Source organism: Notamacropus eugenii, chromosome 3 (assembly GCF_028372415.1).
Source record: "Notamacropus eugenii isolate mMacEug1 chromosome 3, mMacEug1.pri_v2, whole genome shotgun sequence".
Taxonomy (NCBI): Eukaryota; Metazoa; Chordata; class Mammalia; order Diprotodontia; family Macropodidae; genus Notamacropus; species Notamacropus eugenii.
The window spans coordinates 240989944-241008596 of record NC_092874.1 but is presented as its reverse complement, the minus strand read 5'-3'; the positions used below and the strand labels follow the sequence as shown (position 1 = coordinate 241008596).

Below are 18653 nucleotides of genomic sequence, written 5' to 3'. Positions count from 1 at the left end.
TTAGTGCAATGCCTGGTGCATAGCTGGTACTTTAGAAATGTTTATTGATTGATTATAATCATACGGTTTTAGGCTTAGTTTTTCAAAATTGATATTACTGTAGCTATGCATATTACTTTCTTGATTCTGTTTGCTTTGCATCAATTCACATAAACCTGAAAGGTATCAGTTTAGGGTTTCTCTCTGTTATTCCTTCTTGCTCCTCAGTTATCACGTACTTACGTGTCTGCACCAGAGATGGAGGAAGAGAACATCAGAAACCTTGCCCAGGTCATCCATGATTTCTGGGGGGTCCTCATGGGGATCCTTGCTCAAAACAGTCCTCTTTTTTAATTCCTTATTGCTGTTGGAATCCCTCTGAACGGGGGATTTTCACTATCGTTTCTGACTTCCATCTTTTTCTTATCCCACATCTAGACTGTTGCCAAAGCTTTCTACTTTATATATAGTGGCACTGTTGAACTATTTTGTTCTTTTATTTAAGCTTGAAAAAAGTCCTCTTGAAACAAATCCACACCTCACAACCTCCTCACTGACCTCTTCCAAGAATTTCCCATTGGTGTGGACTTTATTAGTTCCACTATCTTAAGCCCTTTTCTCCAATCTATGGAATTCTTTCTGGATCCTTACTTGTAATTAAAGATCTGGATGTACTAAGTGTCAAATTATATCAATATAACATCAAATTTTTGAGAGGCGGTAAAGAGGGAGGGTCTGAACTTGTCATTGCAATTATGCAGGAAACTCCTGGGTAGAGAAACTCCCTCCAAAGATGAACTATAGCAACTCAGGTATATAACATCAACTACTCTGTCATTTTTAGTCTCTGAGAGCTGCTTGGGATACAGAGAGATTCAGTGACTTGCCCAAGTCTGCACAGGTAATATATGTGATAAGCAGCACTCAAACCCAAGGCTTTCAGACTTTAAGTCCTTTAATGCTGTGCAATACTGTCACTCATTAGCCATATGCAGTAAATGTCTAATATAACACAGATTATATTAAGTGGATGTAAGAATTACCCGCCAAGATGGGAATTATAAAAACATTCTTCTATGTTTCTTATTTTTATACTTTGAAAATAAGAATATTCTCAATTAGCTATAAGAGTATCAAACCATTGTGTATGAGGGAGGGATTCTACAGTAATCCCTATTTTCAGGCTCTAAAACTCTAGGAAAATTATAATTTAAATTAAAATTTCATTCATCCATCTGTCAGCCTAAGTTTAGAATTTCTCCCCTTTGAAGAGAGAGAGCTTTTTTTAAGATTAAGTACTATTTGAATAAATGCAAATAAAACTATCATTCATTTACAAATTTCACTAGTTGCATTTGAATATTTTATTTTAGCTATGATCTTTGAGTCTTTTTACATATATCTCTCAGGATTACCACAGGTATAATCTTATGGTGTCGTGGAAACCAAATCAACTTCCCCGCCTTAGCCCTAAATTTGCAACTTATCCAGATATAAGGATTAGTCTTTCTTTTTTAGGGGGAAGTAGAAATTGTATCTCCATTTAAAATTTAGATTCATCAGTGTGTAACTCATCAGTATATAACTGCTATTAACAAAAAAGTGTTTAGAAAATTAGAGTGGGATCATCTTGTAGTTATTACTACGCAAGGATTATTTCTAGAACTAAAAGTATGTTTTATTCTAATATGAAAGAAATGCGTATAGTAAATTACTATCCTTTTATTAAGGGCTTTGTTCTGTGAAGTTTGTATTCAGTTAAAGGGCTGCACTTGAGGACCTAGAGGGCCATATGTGCCTCGAGGCCACAGGTTCCCCACCCTTGGACTATAGTGGATAATTCTTAACTATTTCCTTTAGAACATTAATTTACATCTAAACACCCAATTTTTCAAATGGCCTACTTTCACACACTGGACATCTATGTATATTATCCCTTATATATTAATATGAGCATATGTTTTGGCTTATTCTTTGTTTTAACCAAAGGGCATAGTTTTCTAGCACACTCCTATGACAAAATGGTACTAGACAAAACACTGGACTGGGAAGTAAGAAAGTTTGGTCTGGTCGGGCTGTGTGCTGATATCTATTTAATAATCAGCTCTCTATGGCAAAATGCTTGCTTGACACAATTTTAAGTTTTATATACATTGTTAACATTTTTTCCTATCATTTAAGTCTAAACAATCAATAAAACAATAAGCCAAGCTTTGATTTGTAGTGTTTGCCCATTTCTGATGTGTAAATAAATGCTCATAGTGATAATTTAACTAACAGTTTTCCTAGCCAGTTTGAACTGGCTCCAGAACACCCTTGGTGCTAGTCTTAGCCATACCTCTAACTCACTAACTAGTGTGACATTGGGCCAGAGTGGAGCTAATTCTCTTGGGGAGGGAGTGAGAGAGCAAAGACCCCAGAATACCTTGAGTCTACCTGCTGACGAGAAGGGCAGAGGAGCTGCCATCTTTATTCATCCTTAGTCACAGTTCAGATTGCATGATAGGAGTTGTCAGCTCCAGATAAGGTACAATCCCATCAGTGCTGCACTGAGTGAAGACAGACCTTGAGTTGGCTGTGTGTGTGTGGGGAATGAGTGTTTTCTCCTCCCCCCTATATTGGCACTCTGGGGTAAAGTTTCCCAATTACGAACCCCAGTTATACCTCTACACTAGGGATGTCACAATTTCCCCAATGTCTCAGTTTCCATATTTGTTCTAGGAGAATGGTTGTTCAAATTGGTTTTAGCAAATGCGTCTTCTCTTTTTGTGCTTCTACATTTACTGGAACTCATAGCATCCTATGAGTAAAGTTTCACTAATGCCTACAATGCAAATCACCCAAAATCTCATAAAAATAATAATAGTAGTAGGTAGCATGTATAAGATAATTTTTAAGGCTTAAAAAGCACTTTACAAATATTATCTCCTTTGATCTTCACAACAACCCTGGGAAGTAGGTGCTGTTATCACCCCTATTTTACAAAAGAAGAAACTGAGGCAAATGGAGGTTACATGACTTGCCCAGGATCACCCACACAGCTAATAAATGTCTGATGCTGGATTTGAATTCGAGTCTTCCAGACTAATTTAAGTTAGGTGCTCTATCTACTGTACCACCTACTTTCCTCCTTGTTTGGTGTATCACTCCATAGTTTCAATAAGAGTCAGTCCTACTAATGGTGTCATAGCACATTGAGTTGGTAGGGATCTTAGATGTCATTTAGTCCCCCATATCCCATTTTATAGATGAGGATGAAGAGACCAAGAGATGTCGCACAATTTGTCCAGTGTCATACGTTGTGACCTTGTGAATAGGAGATCAGTGATTCAAACCCAGATTTCCTGACTCGAAATCCAAGGCTCTTTTCTAGCCCTCAGATTATAGAATTCTACTTTACTTGTTTTTTCTATGTTAAATAACAAACACTTCTTTAGCAGGTATCCCATATCTCTCTGTCCATGTATCCGAGAAAGGAAGACCTAGAAGAAATGTAGTAGTCTTGGGTATGGCTAATTTCTTATATACACATTGGGCCCAGAGTCAGGAATTCAAATCCTCACATATTTACTAATTCTATGACCCTGAGCAAGACATTTAAGGCCTCCTGCCTCAGTTTCCTCTGTAAAATGGGAATAATAATGGCACCTACCTCTCAGGGTTGTTGTGAGGTTAAAATAAGATAAATTTGTAAAGAGCTCTGAAAACCTTAAATTTCTATATAAATACTAGTTATCAGTACTTGTAGTCATCTCTGAACCTTACCTGAGTACGGATTTTTACTCATTATTTCCCTTTTATGCATTTTACAGGGGATCATTAATTACTCTTTTGATAATTTTAATTAGTGAACCTGAAATTCCCAAATCATGTCCTGTGTTTGGTATCCAGTTTGTGGCTGATTCATCTTTAGTAGAGATGTCCTTCGATCCTGAGGTGAGACAAAACATTTTTGGAGTGGATGAGACATATTATATTTGTCTCACATATATATGCTTCTTTTCACAGAGCCTGGGACCTGGGAAAGAGTTAATAATATTAAGTTCATAACTTTTTGGTCACTGAATTCAGGACTTACAATGAGATTGCTATGTCATTGACATATTCTATGCATTTTACATGGTTTACAGAAGACTTCGTTAGAGTGTTTAATCATTAAAAACAAACTATTTTTAGTAATGTTCTTTGAGAGAGAACACAGTTAGTTCCAGATGGTCTCTGGGACCAAATCTGCACTTCATGGAGTCATGCAGGGCCAGGTCAGTTTCCTAAGAGTTTCAAGCAAAATTCTCCAGCCTTGCCTGAAAACTCAAGTTCTAAACAACCAAAAAAAAAAGTAATATCAGTCCACTGGAGCTAGTCCATGAACAGACTTTTAAAAAACAAACCTACATTAGTGATTCTAAAACATGACCTTAACAAGATTTTTGGTAAAGGTTCCAGTGTGATAAGATATTAAGATATAATTGACATTATGGTTCAAAGTCCTTGAGGAGTAAATGAAGTTAAGACTAGACCTCCTCCATTATTAAGATTAAGATAATGGTCTAAACAACTGAGAAGGTTTATTATGTATTTAGGATAAACACCTTCCTCTCTTTGAGTGCAGCAATTTATCTTTAATCAGCAGAGCAAATGGATCCTAATAAAGACAGCTTGATTTTTGGATCAGATATCTGGTGGTTTTGACCAAACAAGTTTCTTATCTGTTGAGAGTTCTGTTTTTTTTTTCTACCAAAGATCTTATCCCAAATCACTCAATAGTGAGCTAAGTACTTGACATCTGAATTAGCAAAATCCAAGGTCCAATCTAACTTAATGCTCCTTTAAAAAAAAAAAAAGCCTTGAAAAAGCAGCCTGGAGTAGAGGATATAGGACTATAGGACTAAAGGAGAGTCTCTGTTGGAGTTCTGCCTCTGACACCTACTGGCTATGTGATCCCTAGGGAAGTCCCTTAACTTCTCAGAGCCATGGTCAACTTTATGACTGTAAATGACACAACCAAATACTGATCTCCATTGCTAAAGGGAGTTTATTTTCTGAGAGTTTTCCTACACCTATAAAATCACCTGTACAGGTAAAAATGACAAGAACAACAAAAACCCTTACCTCTGACACATACTGCCTATATGACCTGAGCAAATCATTTATTTTCCTCCCTGGGCCTGGGTTTCCTCATCTGAAAAAGGGAATTGGACTAGATGACCATAGATGTTCTTCATTGGATACACTCTCTTATGAACATTAGAACTCAGTAGGAAAGAAAAATTATCTAGAGTTGCAGCATCTTCTGACCTAGTTCACATCTCAGGGCAATTCAACTATCTTTTAAAAATATGTGTGTGTGTATATATATATATATATATATTTTTTTTTTCCTTCCTTCCTTCCTTCCTTCCTTCCTTCCTTCCTTCCTTCCTTCCTTCCTTCCTTCCTTCCTTCCTTCCTTCCTTTCTTTCTTTCTTTCTTTCTTTCTTTCTTTCTTTCTTTCTTTCTTTCTTTCTTTCTTTCTTTCTTTCTTTCTTTCTTTCTTTTTTTCTTTCTACCTTAAACCCACTTCACTCTCCCCAAGCTCCAAGTAATGACTGTATTTTGGGCCCTCCTGCCTTAGAGTTCATGTCAATGGTAACTGTTTCTCTTTGGAACAGCAACCCTGAGGGCCTTCCCCTCCACACTTGATCTTTTTCTCTTTTTTCCTAATTAAAGGGCCATCCCTTGATGGGGCCTTTTCACTGAATGGGCATTACCTCCCTCAAAATGAGAACCTGAAAAGACCTTAGTCTAAAAAGGCCAGGGTCTCCAAGGTCTCCCATTGCATCCTGGGCCATCTCCAGTCATCCTGATGAATATCTGGCCACTGGACCCAGATGGCTCAGGAGGAGAAAGTGAGGCCGGTGACTTTACACTGCCTTCCCTCACTCAAATCTAAGTCAACTGCAATTCATGTCATCATTTCCCTGATGTCACAGTCCTCTTCAAAAATGAAGGAAGACAACAATGTACCTACATATGTGTATACACATATATGAACACATAATACACACCTGTTTGTATACATACATTTGCACATATATGCACAGAGCACCTTCAAAGCACAGAGACATATATGCACATATATACACAGTACACAAATGAGTGCATGTACATAATTTACCTATATGTACATGTATATGCACATGCACATGCATGCATGGAGAGTGAATGAGAGAGCCTGAGTATAGGCCAAGGGATTATTTTCACATTCTGACCTTGCATCCTGCCTTCACTTAAAATTACTGGTTCATGACATTGTATTGATTATTTTTCTTTGTTCCAGTTACAGAGGCTTATGCTGGAATACACAAATACAGCAATTGCTCTCCTATATGAAATACTGCTTGTTTCTCTACAGGTAAGGTTTGCTTGATTTTCTAAATCCCTCCTGGTTGGGAAGTTGTCTTTTTAACAAAGTCATGTAACATTTACAAGAGACAAGGAGAATACTAGAAATTGATGTGTGAAGAGGAATCTCCAATGGGGGTGGGCTCACTTGCCCATTCCTTTTAATTTAACAATACTCAAAAAACACCCCAAGTATAAAGCAGATCAAAAAGGATACTAGGATATTCTAATGTGTAAAGTCTGTTTTTTTAAAAATGAAATTTTATTTTATATTTAGCAAGGTAGTAATGAAATTACCTTCTTTGCGTACCCTCCTGAACTTTCTTCTCTACATTTTTAGTATTTTATTGCTATTTTCAAATTTCTTTTTTCACATTTCTATCACTTCCTATTAAGTCCCCCTCCCCCCTATCAAAAATGAAAAGCCCTCCCTTGTAACTAACCAAGATAGTCAAGCAAAAGATATCAGTACATCGAATGTGTCTGAAAAATGTGTGTCGTTCTGCACCTCTGGTCCTTCACCTCTCTGCTGCACGGTGGGGAGGCGTGCTTCACCATCTGTGTGCTGAAGTTATGACTGGTTACTGGACTGATCAGAGTTAGGGTATCTTTCAGTCATTTTCCTTTACATTGTCCCAAGTTCAGTATGCTCTCTACCATGGTAAAAAAACAAAAACAAAACTATTATTAAAACTGAGAACTGAATTTTAATAAGAGTTGCTCTTTTTAAAGGAGGTGGGAAGGGTCCCACATGTACAAAAATATTTATAGCAGCACTCTATGTAGTTGCCAAAAACTGGAAGTCAAGGGGATGTCCATCAATTGGGGAATGGCTGAATAAATTATGGTATATGAATGTAATGGAGTACTATTGTGCCATAAGAGATGATGAACAAGAAGACTTCAGAGAGGCCTGGAAGGACTTATATGACCTGATGCTGAGTGAAAGGAGCAGAACCAGGAGAACTTTGTGCACAGCAACAACCACAGTGTGTGAGAGTTTTTTTCTGGTAGACTTGGAATTTTGTAATAACGCAAAAACTTCTTATAAAAAAAAAATCCCAAAGGTGGTTCTCAAGGCAAAATGCCTTCCACACTCAAAGAAAGAAATATGGAAGTCACTCACAAAATGTAGCAGATCATGTTTATGTATGTGTATGTGTTTGTGTATCATGTTCTGATTTGTTATACGATTTCTTTCATTTATTTTAGTCTGACTACATAGCATGACTATAGTGAAAATATACTCAATAGGAAAGTATATGTAGAATCTATACAGACTTGTATGCAGTCGTGGGGAGGGAGGGGGGTAGTGGGGGGTAGGTGGGGGGGGATAAAATCTCAATTGTATGGCAGTGATTGTTAAACATTAAAAAATAAAAAAAAAATAAACTTCCATTGTAAACATTAAAAAAAAAAATAAAGGAGGTGGGGTAGCATAGTAGAGATCATACTGGTCTTGGAATAATGAAGACCTGTGTTTAAATCTCATATATGGCATCGGTTGACCCTAAGGTCAAAGGCAGAGGGAAAGGACCTATACATATAAAATTATGTACAGCAACATATTTTGTTGTAACAAAGAGTTGGAAACAAAGTGAGCATCTGTTAATTGGAAAAACAATCAAATGGAACATTATTTTGCTGTAATAAATGATGACTTAAAAATTCAGAGAAACTTGGAAAGACTTAAGTGGATTGATGCAGAGTAAAATCATGAGAACAGCCTACACAATGACCTTGGGCAAATGGTTGAACCCCTTCTTATCTTGGGTAGCTCCCAATAACTTCTAAGAGAGAGCAGTTGCTCCATTTTATTGGTGAAGGGATTTTTTCACACCAGGAGTTCTCCACATTGATGATCTTTGCTGTATTTGGATTGTTAAAAATGTTAATTATGAAAATTGAGCAAAACAATATCATTCTTAACTAATTCAAGGAGTAGCAGTTGATTGACTATCGCTTTAATTCCATAAATATTACATTTTTTTTCCTGAATTTTCTAGGGAGACCTAGGATTGGGATCTAGGAAGTTTGCTATCAGTTGGATAATGTCCCTTCTGCAAAGTTTTCCACCCACAGTAAGTATGAGGGTGTTTAACTGACAACAAAAATCCCTAACCTTACATACCTAATCAGCTGTTTGTATGGCTTATTAGCAAAATATCAATGTCCTGTCTAAAGAGGCTACAGTAGTAATTTATTAAACAAAAGCAAAATATGAACTGAACAATTAGATCATCCATTAAAATTAAATAAATTTTTAATTTCGTTTGAAGGCTTTCTCCTGAATTCTAAAATGCTGTTTTCTACATATACTGTTTAGCCCAGACTGTGAAGTTCAACCTTCCAATTCCCATTGTATCAGTGGGAATTGTATCAGTTCCCAGAGGGCAACTTGCTACTTGTTTCTTCAGGGATCCACAAGAGTCCAAGGGCTGAAGGGTGGTTTTCTAGTTCTAATGTTTATGAGCCCCCGCTATTAGCCTTCTCCCTATAATTATCAGTCAATAACTATTATTTAGACAGACTTAGTTAGCAAAAGGGTATTTACTAATAAGAACAGTTGGTACAAACATGCCTCGCCTAACAAGTCTGTGACATACTTTCCAAAAGGTACATATAGAATCCCAGGGGAAATTAGGTTCAAGTTTAGAACACATACTCCCTCCCTTCTTGACAGAGAGATAATGGATTCAGGGTACAGATTGAGAAACATATTTTTTGGGACCTAGCCAATGTGGGAATTTGTTTTACTTAACTATGAATATTTGGTACAAGGTAGTGGTGGTTGTTTTTCCTTTCCTTTTTTGTTTTTTTTTTTTGTTTGATGATGGAGGAAGGTGAGGAGACAAAGCAGATTTTTGTTCACTGAAAATAATTTTTTAAAAAAAATTTAGTGTACATGTGGCAAATGGGTAACTTATAACTCTTACAAATTCTTTTGTTGGAATCCTTAAGATATTTTCCTTAGGTAGGATATAGCTCTCACAATTTGGTTACTTATAGGATCCTGCAGCCGCCTTTCTTTTGGGTTATTTTGTTTGTCCTTGACTCCAAATACAGACACTACTACTAGTCACTGCTGTTCCTGGAATACCGCTAAGATTCTAATGAAAAGTCCAAATCTTTTGACGCTTCAAAGTTCACAAGGTCATGCTGTTGTTGCCTGTCCTTCATTCTCAAAGAGGACAAGGACATCAGGAAGATAATGGTGTGACTTGAAAGTGAATTGGATTTAAGTGAGGGAGGGCTGTACAAAGTCACCAGCTTTACTTTCTCCTTCAGAGTCATCTGAAGATACAGATCAAGATGACTGGAGATGTCTTCTACAAGGTCATGCTATGGTCAAGGTGGAAGGAAGGAAAGAGACAGAGGCTTTATCCCCTTCTCTGGCTCAAACGATTCCCTCTCAAGGTCTTGGTTGGATTGCTTTCTCTGATATGCTGGCCAGACACTTGAATGCTGGGTTTCGAACTGGTTTTCTTCAGCCAGTTCTAACATACTGCCTGTTTCATCCAGTTGAAATGTCTTTAATTGATTGATTGGGGAGAGATATCTAGACCTTGTTCACATATAGTTCATACATCTCATTGATTGATTCAATTTAGGAGTGGAGGATACTCTTCCTCCATCCCACTCCAACTCTTAAAACTTCATCATATAAGAAAATATTTAGTCATGAAGAGGGAGCAGAAAGTTAGACAATCTTAGAGATAGACTAAGATCCATACTCATTAGGTTTTTGTTAGTACATATATAAATTTAATGATTTCCTTTTCCCTCTTTTCCTCTCATGTCTTTTCATCTCCGGTTATTCATTCATATATTCATTCACTATCATCATGTTGGAAGTTTGACTGTCTGTCATATGGCCTGCCAAGCAAATCTTAAGCCCTGTGAATAATGTTTAGTTATTTTTTTCACAGACAAATGAGTATTTGACAGAAACTTCTCCTTATTTCTATCAAATCAAATGATAAGCATTTATGAAGAACCTTTTACAAGTTGAGCACTGAGTATACACAGTCTAAAATGAACCATCTTTGCCCTTAAGGAATTAGAATATACACAGATACTGAAATCACTTACAAGACACAGTCAAAGTAGTCACAAGGAAACCATGGATAGAAAAGCACTAGAAGGGGGTGGGGCATCAAGAAAGGTCTTCTGTACTCAATATTGTTGGAGCTGAAGGAAGACATGGATGCCAAGCAGGAGGAAGGAATACATTCTAGATATGGGGGACAATCAGTACAAAGGTCAAATGGGAATGGAAGAAGGAGTGTCATGTTTGAGGAACAGCAAGAAGGCCAAGGTGGATGGACCATTGAGTTCTTGGAAGGGTGAGTGATATGTAAGGAGAGTGAACACATAGGAAGGAGTCAAGTTGTGAAGAACTCTGAATGCCAGATAGAATTTATATTTGAATCTAGATGTAATAGGGAACCATTGGAACTAAATGTCAAATAGGTAACTGATGATGTGAACTGGATGAAGCTCAAGAGAGGGATGAATATGTCAATCTGGGAATCATCTTCATAGAGATAGATGGTCAGTGAACTCATGAAAGCAGATAGGATAATCAAATGAGAAAGCATAGAGAAAAAATGGGAGAGGGTCCAGAACAGAGCCTTGGTGTCCATTCATAGATAGTGAGTGTGATGTCGATGATGGTCAGCAAAAGAGACTCAGAAGGAATGGTTAGATAGGAGAAAACCAGAAAAAGAGAGAGAGAAACAGAGAGAAAGGGAAAGGGAAAGAGAAGGGGGGAGAAGAAGGGAGGATGTAGAAGCAGAGAGGCAGAGAGAGAGAGAGAGAGAGAGAGAGAGAGAGAGAGAGAGAGAGAAGTGCCATGAAACCCAGAGAGGAATGTATCCAGGAAGAGACTTTGGTCAGTAAGGGTAAATGCTTCAGAGTGGTCAAGAACGATAAGGATTGATAAAAGACCATTAGTTTTGTCATTTGGAAGATTACTGGTAACTTTGTAGAGAACAGTTTTGGTTGAGTCATGATATTGGAAGCCATATTTCAAAGGATTTAGAAGAGTGAGATATGAAGTGATGAAAGCAACAAGTACCGACAGCTTTATAGGATGATAACTTGTAGGGATGGGAAGGTCCAGTTGAGGTTATTGGTTTATTTTTTTCCAAGGATGAGAAAGACCTGGGTTTGTAGGCAGCAGGCAGGAGCCAGTTGATAGGTAGAAAATGAAGATTAAAGAGAGAGGTGGGGTGATTTTGGGGACAAGCTGCTGGAGAAAATATGAAGGGATGGAATCAGTGGTACATGTAAAAGGGATGGCCTTGGCTAGGAAAAGGGTCACCTTCATCGCATCAGAGTCTGAAGTAAAGGAGGCAATAGTAGAGGGATATGTTGAAGGGTTATAGAGTGAGGTTTAGGAGAGAAGAGGGAACTTTCATTGAAGGGTTTCCATTTTAACAGTGAAGTAAGAGGTGAGCTGTTTAGCTGAGAAGGTTGGCTAGAGGGAGGCTTGAGGTAAAAAGACTGGAACAGCTGCTGTGGTGATTGGGATAATGAATCAATTGTGAAGTGAAAGGAAAGGCAGAAGAAAGGAGGAAGCATTTATAGAAGTGTCTGTTATGTGCCAAGCACTGTGCTAAGTGCTTTACAAATATCATCTCACTTGAGGGAGGTAGGAATTACTATTCCCATTTTACAGATGAGAAAGCTGAGGCAAACAAATTAAATGACTGGGCTTGCTGCAGTGAAAACTCGGTTGAGATTAGATAACATAAAATAACCTTAGATAACAGATTTGTAGTGGACTCTGTCAGCATGGCTTGACTTTCTTTGGCTCCAGTGCAGTAGCCCATGAGTAAGAGCAGAGGAAGCAGATGATGAGAATAATTTGGGGTTGGTTGTGGCATGGCAGGGTGTGAGCAAGCTTATCTACACACAGGGGTGCAAGGCATTCAAGAGCACAGGATAATGATGGAAGAAATTTACTGAGAAGTGGAGACTGAGAAGGGTAAGATTGTGACTGTGGAGGAATAACAGATGTGGGATACTTGTGGGTGAGAGTAGGTCAAATTCTCAAGATACTGTGACTCAGAGACTGAAAAGGTTGGTCTGAAAGGACAATCTGTCTTCTGTCTCTCTGTCTGTGTCATTCTACTAGAAGGAGGAATGCCAAAAACCTTGGGGAAAAGTGGGAAATGAACAAGAACATGGAGGGAGAAGGTGTTAGGTTTCCAGACTGCAGATCATACTGCTGTTGTAGGGTGTAAACACCACCAACAATATAGAAGTAGAGAAAGATGGTGCACAAGGAGCCTGCTACCTCCCTCCTGTGGCTGCTATACTAGAACAAGAAAACAACCCTGAGACTGCATTACTAATCATTGTAGCTGAGCCTGAGTACAAATCTGAAAGGACTGATGCAATCAATTTATTAAGCACCTACTATGTGCTTACATTGTGCTGAGTGCTGGGGATACAAAAGGATTCAAAAGATAATCCCTACCCTCGAGAACCTTACAGTCTAATAGGGGAGATAACATACAAATAAAAACATATAAAGCAAACTATATATAGAATAAATAGGAAATAATTAATAGAAGGAAAGCACTGGAATTAAGAGAGATTGGGGTACTGATTGTACCCATTGAGCCATGGAGATATAACATAGTGACTGTAAGCTCTTCCATTACATTGTGGGCTCCTTGAGGACAGGAACTATCTTTTGCCTCTTTTTGTATCCTTAGCACTTAGCACAGTGCCTGGCAAGTAGAAAGTGCTAATAAATATTGATTCATTGATTGGTAAATTTTATTTCTCTGTCTTCTCACCTTCTTCTCCTCTTTGTCTTGAGAGATGAGTCTGCTAGTCTTTTTATTTTGTAATTGTTTGGGGAAAAACTTTTTTTTTTTCCAAAATAATATGGTTATTGGTTGTTGTGTTGCTTGGAAGGTTAAGCACAGCCATGAAGAAGGCAAATGTACTCAGAAAAAAGAAGTGCTCAGAAAAAGAGAGAGAGATACTTTCTTTAAGTCTTAGGTACATTTCCAGCACAGGAACTTGTAGCAAGACAGAAAAGATTTATATTTTATAACTTAATAAAAGCAGAGGAAAAAATAAGTGACACTGAACCTATAGAAATCCATGTAGGGATAGATGGGTGGTAAGTGAGCTAGAGATGGTATTTCTGAAACAGTTTCATTAGACCCCTTGGATTCCCTTCATCCTATGACAGAATAGACTTGAAAATAGCCCTTCTTTTTTTCCCACCCCACAAGGGTTGAGATGAGGGCATTGACTGAAGATATAACCATGCCTTAATGGAAGAGTTGGAAATGATTTGACACTACCCACATAAGGATGAGACAGGGGTGGGAAACCTGTGGCCTAGAGGCCACCTCTAGCCCTCTAGGTCCTCAAGTGTGATCCTTTGACTGAATCCAACTTCACAGAACAAATCCCCTTAATAAAAGAGCTTGTTCTGTAAAGTTTGGATTCAGTCAAAAGGCCACACTTCAGGACCTACAATGCCACATGTGGCCTCCAAGCCACAGGTTCCCTACACCTGGGATGGGACCAGGAAGTAACATTCTATTGCTCATCAACCCTCACCTCTTATCCCCATATACTGCTAGAGGCACATAAGCTTACTATTAGAAGTGGTTATATAACAGACACAACACATATACATGGCAATGACTTTGTGCTGATCCATCTAGTGCCAGAGTACAGGTCCAAACCAAGACCTTCCCCCCTTACCCAAAAGAACTTGAGTCCTATTTGTCCTTAGGCCCTGGAAAACTCCACCTTGACCTCTCTTTGAATCTTCCCACTGGATTTGGCTTTTCATGCCCAAATCTGTTACCCTTAACCTAGCCTAGCCCTCCATTGTCTGTTACCTCCAGATTGCTTCCAGTTACTTCCCACATCAAAATTCCATTTTCTTGGTTCATGGTGCATGAGCTCTAGTCACCTCAGCCACTGGTCACTCCCATCAAGACTCTCCCTAAACCCCTCCTCTAGTTACCCCAGACTGCTTGGTCAACCCTACATCCCTCCTACTATCTTTCTGTATATATGATCCATCCTGCCTTCATGATAATGCTCAGATTCAATCTAGCTCAGATTCAATCTAGTTCAGATTCAGTCTGACCTGCTTTTTAATACAAGCATCATAAATGCTCAGATTCCTTAAGGGTCTGGAGAATATGGTGGATATTTAATAAATTTTGTTTTACTTTGGCTGAAAGAAGGCTTGAGTCAAATTCATTCAGGCAGTACTTGGCTTATTGGTATTTTGGAGTCCTGAGCACCCCAAAACCTCAACAGTCCTACGTAACCAACAGTTTTAATTTGTGAGATGGGTGAATTTTTTGGCAATTGTCAAAATTATCTGGCTTTTACAGGGAGAGAACCTGTGATCCCCAGTGTCTAGCACCATGTGCTTCAAGTCACAGATTTCTCTCAAGTGTAGTCACAAAGCTAATTTGACCTATTGATAGCATAGTAACTTTATCTGTGCAAGATACAAGATTTCTTTTTTAAATGCATGCTACAGTAGGAGAGTGACAGTAGCAACTTGTGGGCATTTGGCCCCACTTTGGACACTAGTGGTATTGGGAACTCCCGGAAACAAAATAATTTTGGAACCAACCTCTAGAGGAGGGTGAATTACTGTTTTGCTAACCCAGTTTGATTTAAGGAATCAGTCATGGACAGGTAAATTGCAATCAAAACTCCTGGGCAATCAAGAACAGACCTCAAAATTCACATTCTACAGCTCTTTGTAGTTTACAAATCTTTTCCCTCCCTTCTCTCTTCTCTGTGGAGATGATGATAGTGCACATATTACTATCCCCATTTAATAGACGAGAAAACTAATACTCAGAAAGATGAAGTGGCTCGTTCATCTTCATAAAAACTAGTATTAGACACCTGACTCCAAAGCCAGTGTTCTTTCTGTGATGTTACCATATTCAGATCTAAGGTTGGTATGGTTTATTAACTCTTTAGTCCCTCCCTCCCTACTACTTCTGCCTTCAGAACCAACACAAACCAAAAGGTCGGAGCAGATAGATATGGACCTTCTTAGGGAATTTAGTCAACTGAAAAGAGTATCCCAGTGAATCTATTTCTTGGCCTCCCTGGTTTCCTTCAAGTGGCAGCTAAAATCACACCTTCTATAGGAAGCCTTTCCTGATCCCTCTTAATTCCAGTGCCTTCCCTCTGTCAGTTATTTCCGATTTATCCTGTATCTCACTTGTTCCTACAGTTATTCACATATCATCTCTCTCCTTAGATTGTGAGTGCCTTCAATGGAGGAACTATCTCTTACTGTTTTTTTTTCTATTTCTAGCACTTAGCTCACAGTAGATGCTTAATGTTTGTTGACTGATTGAATTCAGTTGCATATCAGTAGTCAGTACAAGTTATTTAACTTTTTTACTTGCTACAAAGATATAAGTGGGAGGAGAGCAGTAACTAGGGTAGGGTGATTAGAGTTTTGTCCCAGGGCATTAATATTTATAGGCCACTAGTAGTCTTTATAACAGTACTTGGGCAGCTAAGAGGCACAGTGGATAGAATACTAGGCCTGGAGTCAGGAAGACCTGAGTTCAAATCCAGTCTCATATACTTACTAGCTTTGGGACTTTGGGCAAATACTTAACTGTGTTTATCTTCGTTTCCTTATCTGTAAAAATAGCTGGAGAAGGAAGTGGCAAACCACTCTAATATCTCCACTCTAATATCTTTGCCAAGAAAACTCCAAATGGGGTCACAAAGAGTTGGACATGACTGAAACAACTGAACGACAACACTACTTGTAGTACTTTAGCAGCTTACAAACAACTGAGCGTAGCACTTAGCAATAACAAATAGTTTAACATGACATGCTACCAATCATATCACAGGTAAACGTCCCACCACCCCCTACCAAAACACACGCACACCCGCACACACACACACACTTATTGACCTCTTCAAAAATATCTGACAACTATATTTCTCCTTGTTGTTTAGAGTTTTTAGACTCTAAATAGAACTTTGGTCATAATCCAGGTTTTCATGCTCATGTGGATTCTTACTCAGACTTTGTTAAATTATACTCAGAATACTGGTGATAGGTTGGTAAGCTCTGTCACCCCTAGGATGTAGTCAGGGATCCAGTTAAAGCACTGAGTGATCTCCTGGGTCTGTGGGGCATGTTCATGCAAGATGTACATTTTTGATTTCTAGATCTCATTTGTGGCCAACATTGTGAAGCAAGTGATAAAGGAGCTCCTGACCTCCTTGCCACTTCTGAGTCCATGCCAGGTTGTTCTGTTGTACCAACAGTTTTACATCCTCAAGAGCTGCTTGCAACACAGTAGCATCCTGGCTGAATACATTAGAAACAACCACAAAGAAGAATTCAGGTAAGAATGGCCATACTTCATTCCAAGTAGATTTTTACTCTGCTAATGGAGAGGAATGGCAAAACTGTGGTGTGTCTGTGTCTGTCTGCTGCTTTTAGACGAATCACTGGGCAGAAAATCCATCAAGTTTTCTATTCATAGACGTTCTCTCTCTCTCTCTCTCTCTCTCTCTCTCTTTCTCTCTCTTCCTCTTTCTATCCCTCCCTTCCTCCTTCTATCCCTCCCTCTCTTGCTTTCTCTCTTTCATTTCCTCCCTATCTTTCTCTCACTTCCTTCCTTCATTTCCTCCCTCTCTCTCCCCCTTCCTTTTCTCTTCTTCTCCCTCCCTCCCTCCCTCCCTTTCTCTCCCTCTCTTTCTGAATGAGGCAGTCTGGGATTTCAGGTCATTAGAAATTGTTCTCCCTTTGGAAACCTGCTTCCTGACTAGAGAGTCTAAATAAAACACAAACTGGTTTTAAAAAGCCATTTTTGCTTCTGTTGCCACCACCAATTCACAGCAAAGTGAATTTGACCTGCTATGAGTAATTAAGGGCAACGGAGAGAGATTATAAATGAAGGGTTATGAATTTGAGGAAATCAGTAAAGGAGAGAGCCTTATCCTCACCTTCCCAGCCCCGTCCCTTACCACATTCAAAGCACTCATTAAATGTTTTTTGAACAGAATTGAATTGGTCATTTCTTTTTTAGTCTGAGAAGCAAAGTATGGGAACAGGTCCCTGGAGCCAGAAAGAACTGGATTGAGCCCTGCCTCTGACCTGCTCTGAGACTCCTGGCCAAATCATTCTATCTCTCAGTAACCTAGGCAACCCTCTAACTACAGGATGGAAAGTTAGAGAGAAGGTTGCTGACCTGCACTGGGAGAGGGAGTTTCTTATTCCAAAGAAATCACAGGTCCTTATGCCCGCTTAGTATCCATGGCTCCCACTCCAGCTCAGACCCACTCCTGATTCCAGCCTTGCTTTCCTCTATTTCATCCTTCATACTAATGTCACATTGATCTTTATATGTTATCAAAAAATATGCAGCATCTCGTATTGCCTGATAAACAATTCCTTAGCCTGGCATTATTTCTTTAGCACTCTACAATGTGACAGCAACCTACCTTTGTAGACTGCTCTGATACCATTGGCCTTTGGGTACTTGGTCTTACTGCCAAATCCAAACATACACACATACACACACACACACACATATACACACACAACACAACACACCCCTACCTATGAACAAACCCTATACTTTCTTACTTTTTTGTGTTTGCTTATAATATTCTAAACCCTTGGGATGTCCCACTCTTCTCTCTGTCTGGTAAAATGGCATATATCTTGCCAGACTTAGTTTTTTAGAGGCAGCTGATGGCACAGTGAATAGAGCACTAGTCAGAAAGACCTGAGTTTAAATCCAGCCTCAGATATTTAGTAGTTGAGTAACCCTGGACAAGTCATTTAAACTTCTCTCTGCCTCAGTTTCCTCAACTGTAAAGTGGGAATAATAATAGTATCGACCTTACAGAGTTGTTGGGAAGATCAAATAGGATATTTATAGATGCCCTTAGTACAGTGCCTGGCACATAGTAGGGCACTTTCTCCATGAAGTCTTTCTTGAGTCTCTCCAGGTTAGAAATGATCTTTCTTCAGAGCTCTTATAATTAATAATAATAATAGCTCATTTGCATAGCACTTTAAGGTTTGTGAAACATTTTGCGCATTTTATCTCATTTTAAAAATTTTAACTTATTTTATTCTCACAACAACCCTGGGCAGCTAGGCGCCACCTTGGATAGGAGAGTGGGTCCAGAGTCAGGAAAACCTGAGTTCAAATATGATCTTAGACATTTAGGATTAGTGTCTTATTAATAAAGACACTTATTATTGGGATTAGTGTCTAATTATTATT

At 38.7% G+C, this 18653-nt stretch overlaps 1 protein-coding gene across 3 annotated transcripts in view; it reads left to right on the top strand.

Moving 5' to 3' along the window:
• C3H12orf56 (chromosome 3 C12orf56 homolog) overlaps positions 1-18653 on the top strand; it is a 112646-nt gene that overhangs the window by 87158 nt on the left and 6835 nt on the right. The window contains exons 9-12 of one of the 3 annotated variants that reach the window (XM_072655264.1): positions 3828-3915; positions 6296-6370; positions 8367-8441; positions 16579-16757. In XM_072655264.1, the coding sequence (XP_072511365.1) occupies positions 3828-3915; positions 6296-6370; positions 8367-8441; positions 16579-16757 (417 nt within the window). Of the gene's footprint in view, positions 1-3791; positions 3916-6295; positions 6371-8366; positions 8442-16578; positions 16758-18653 lie in introns of all 3 variants that reach the window. The other 2 variants (XM_072655263.1, XM_072655261.1) reach the window with 2 other exon arrangements.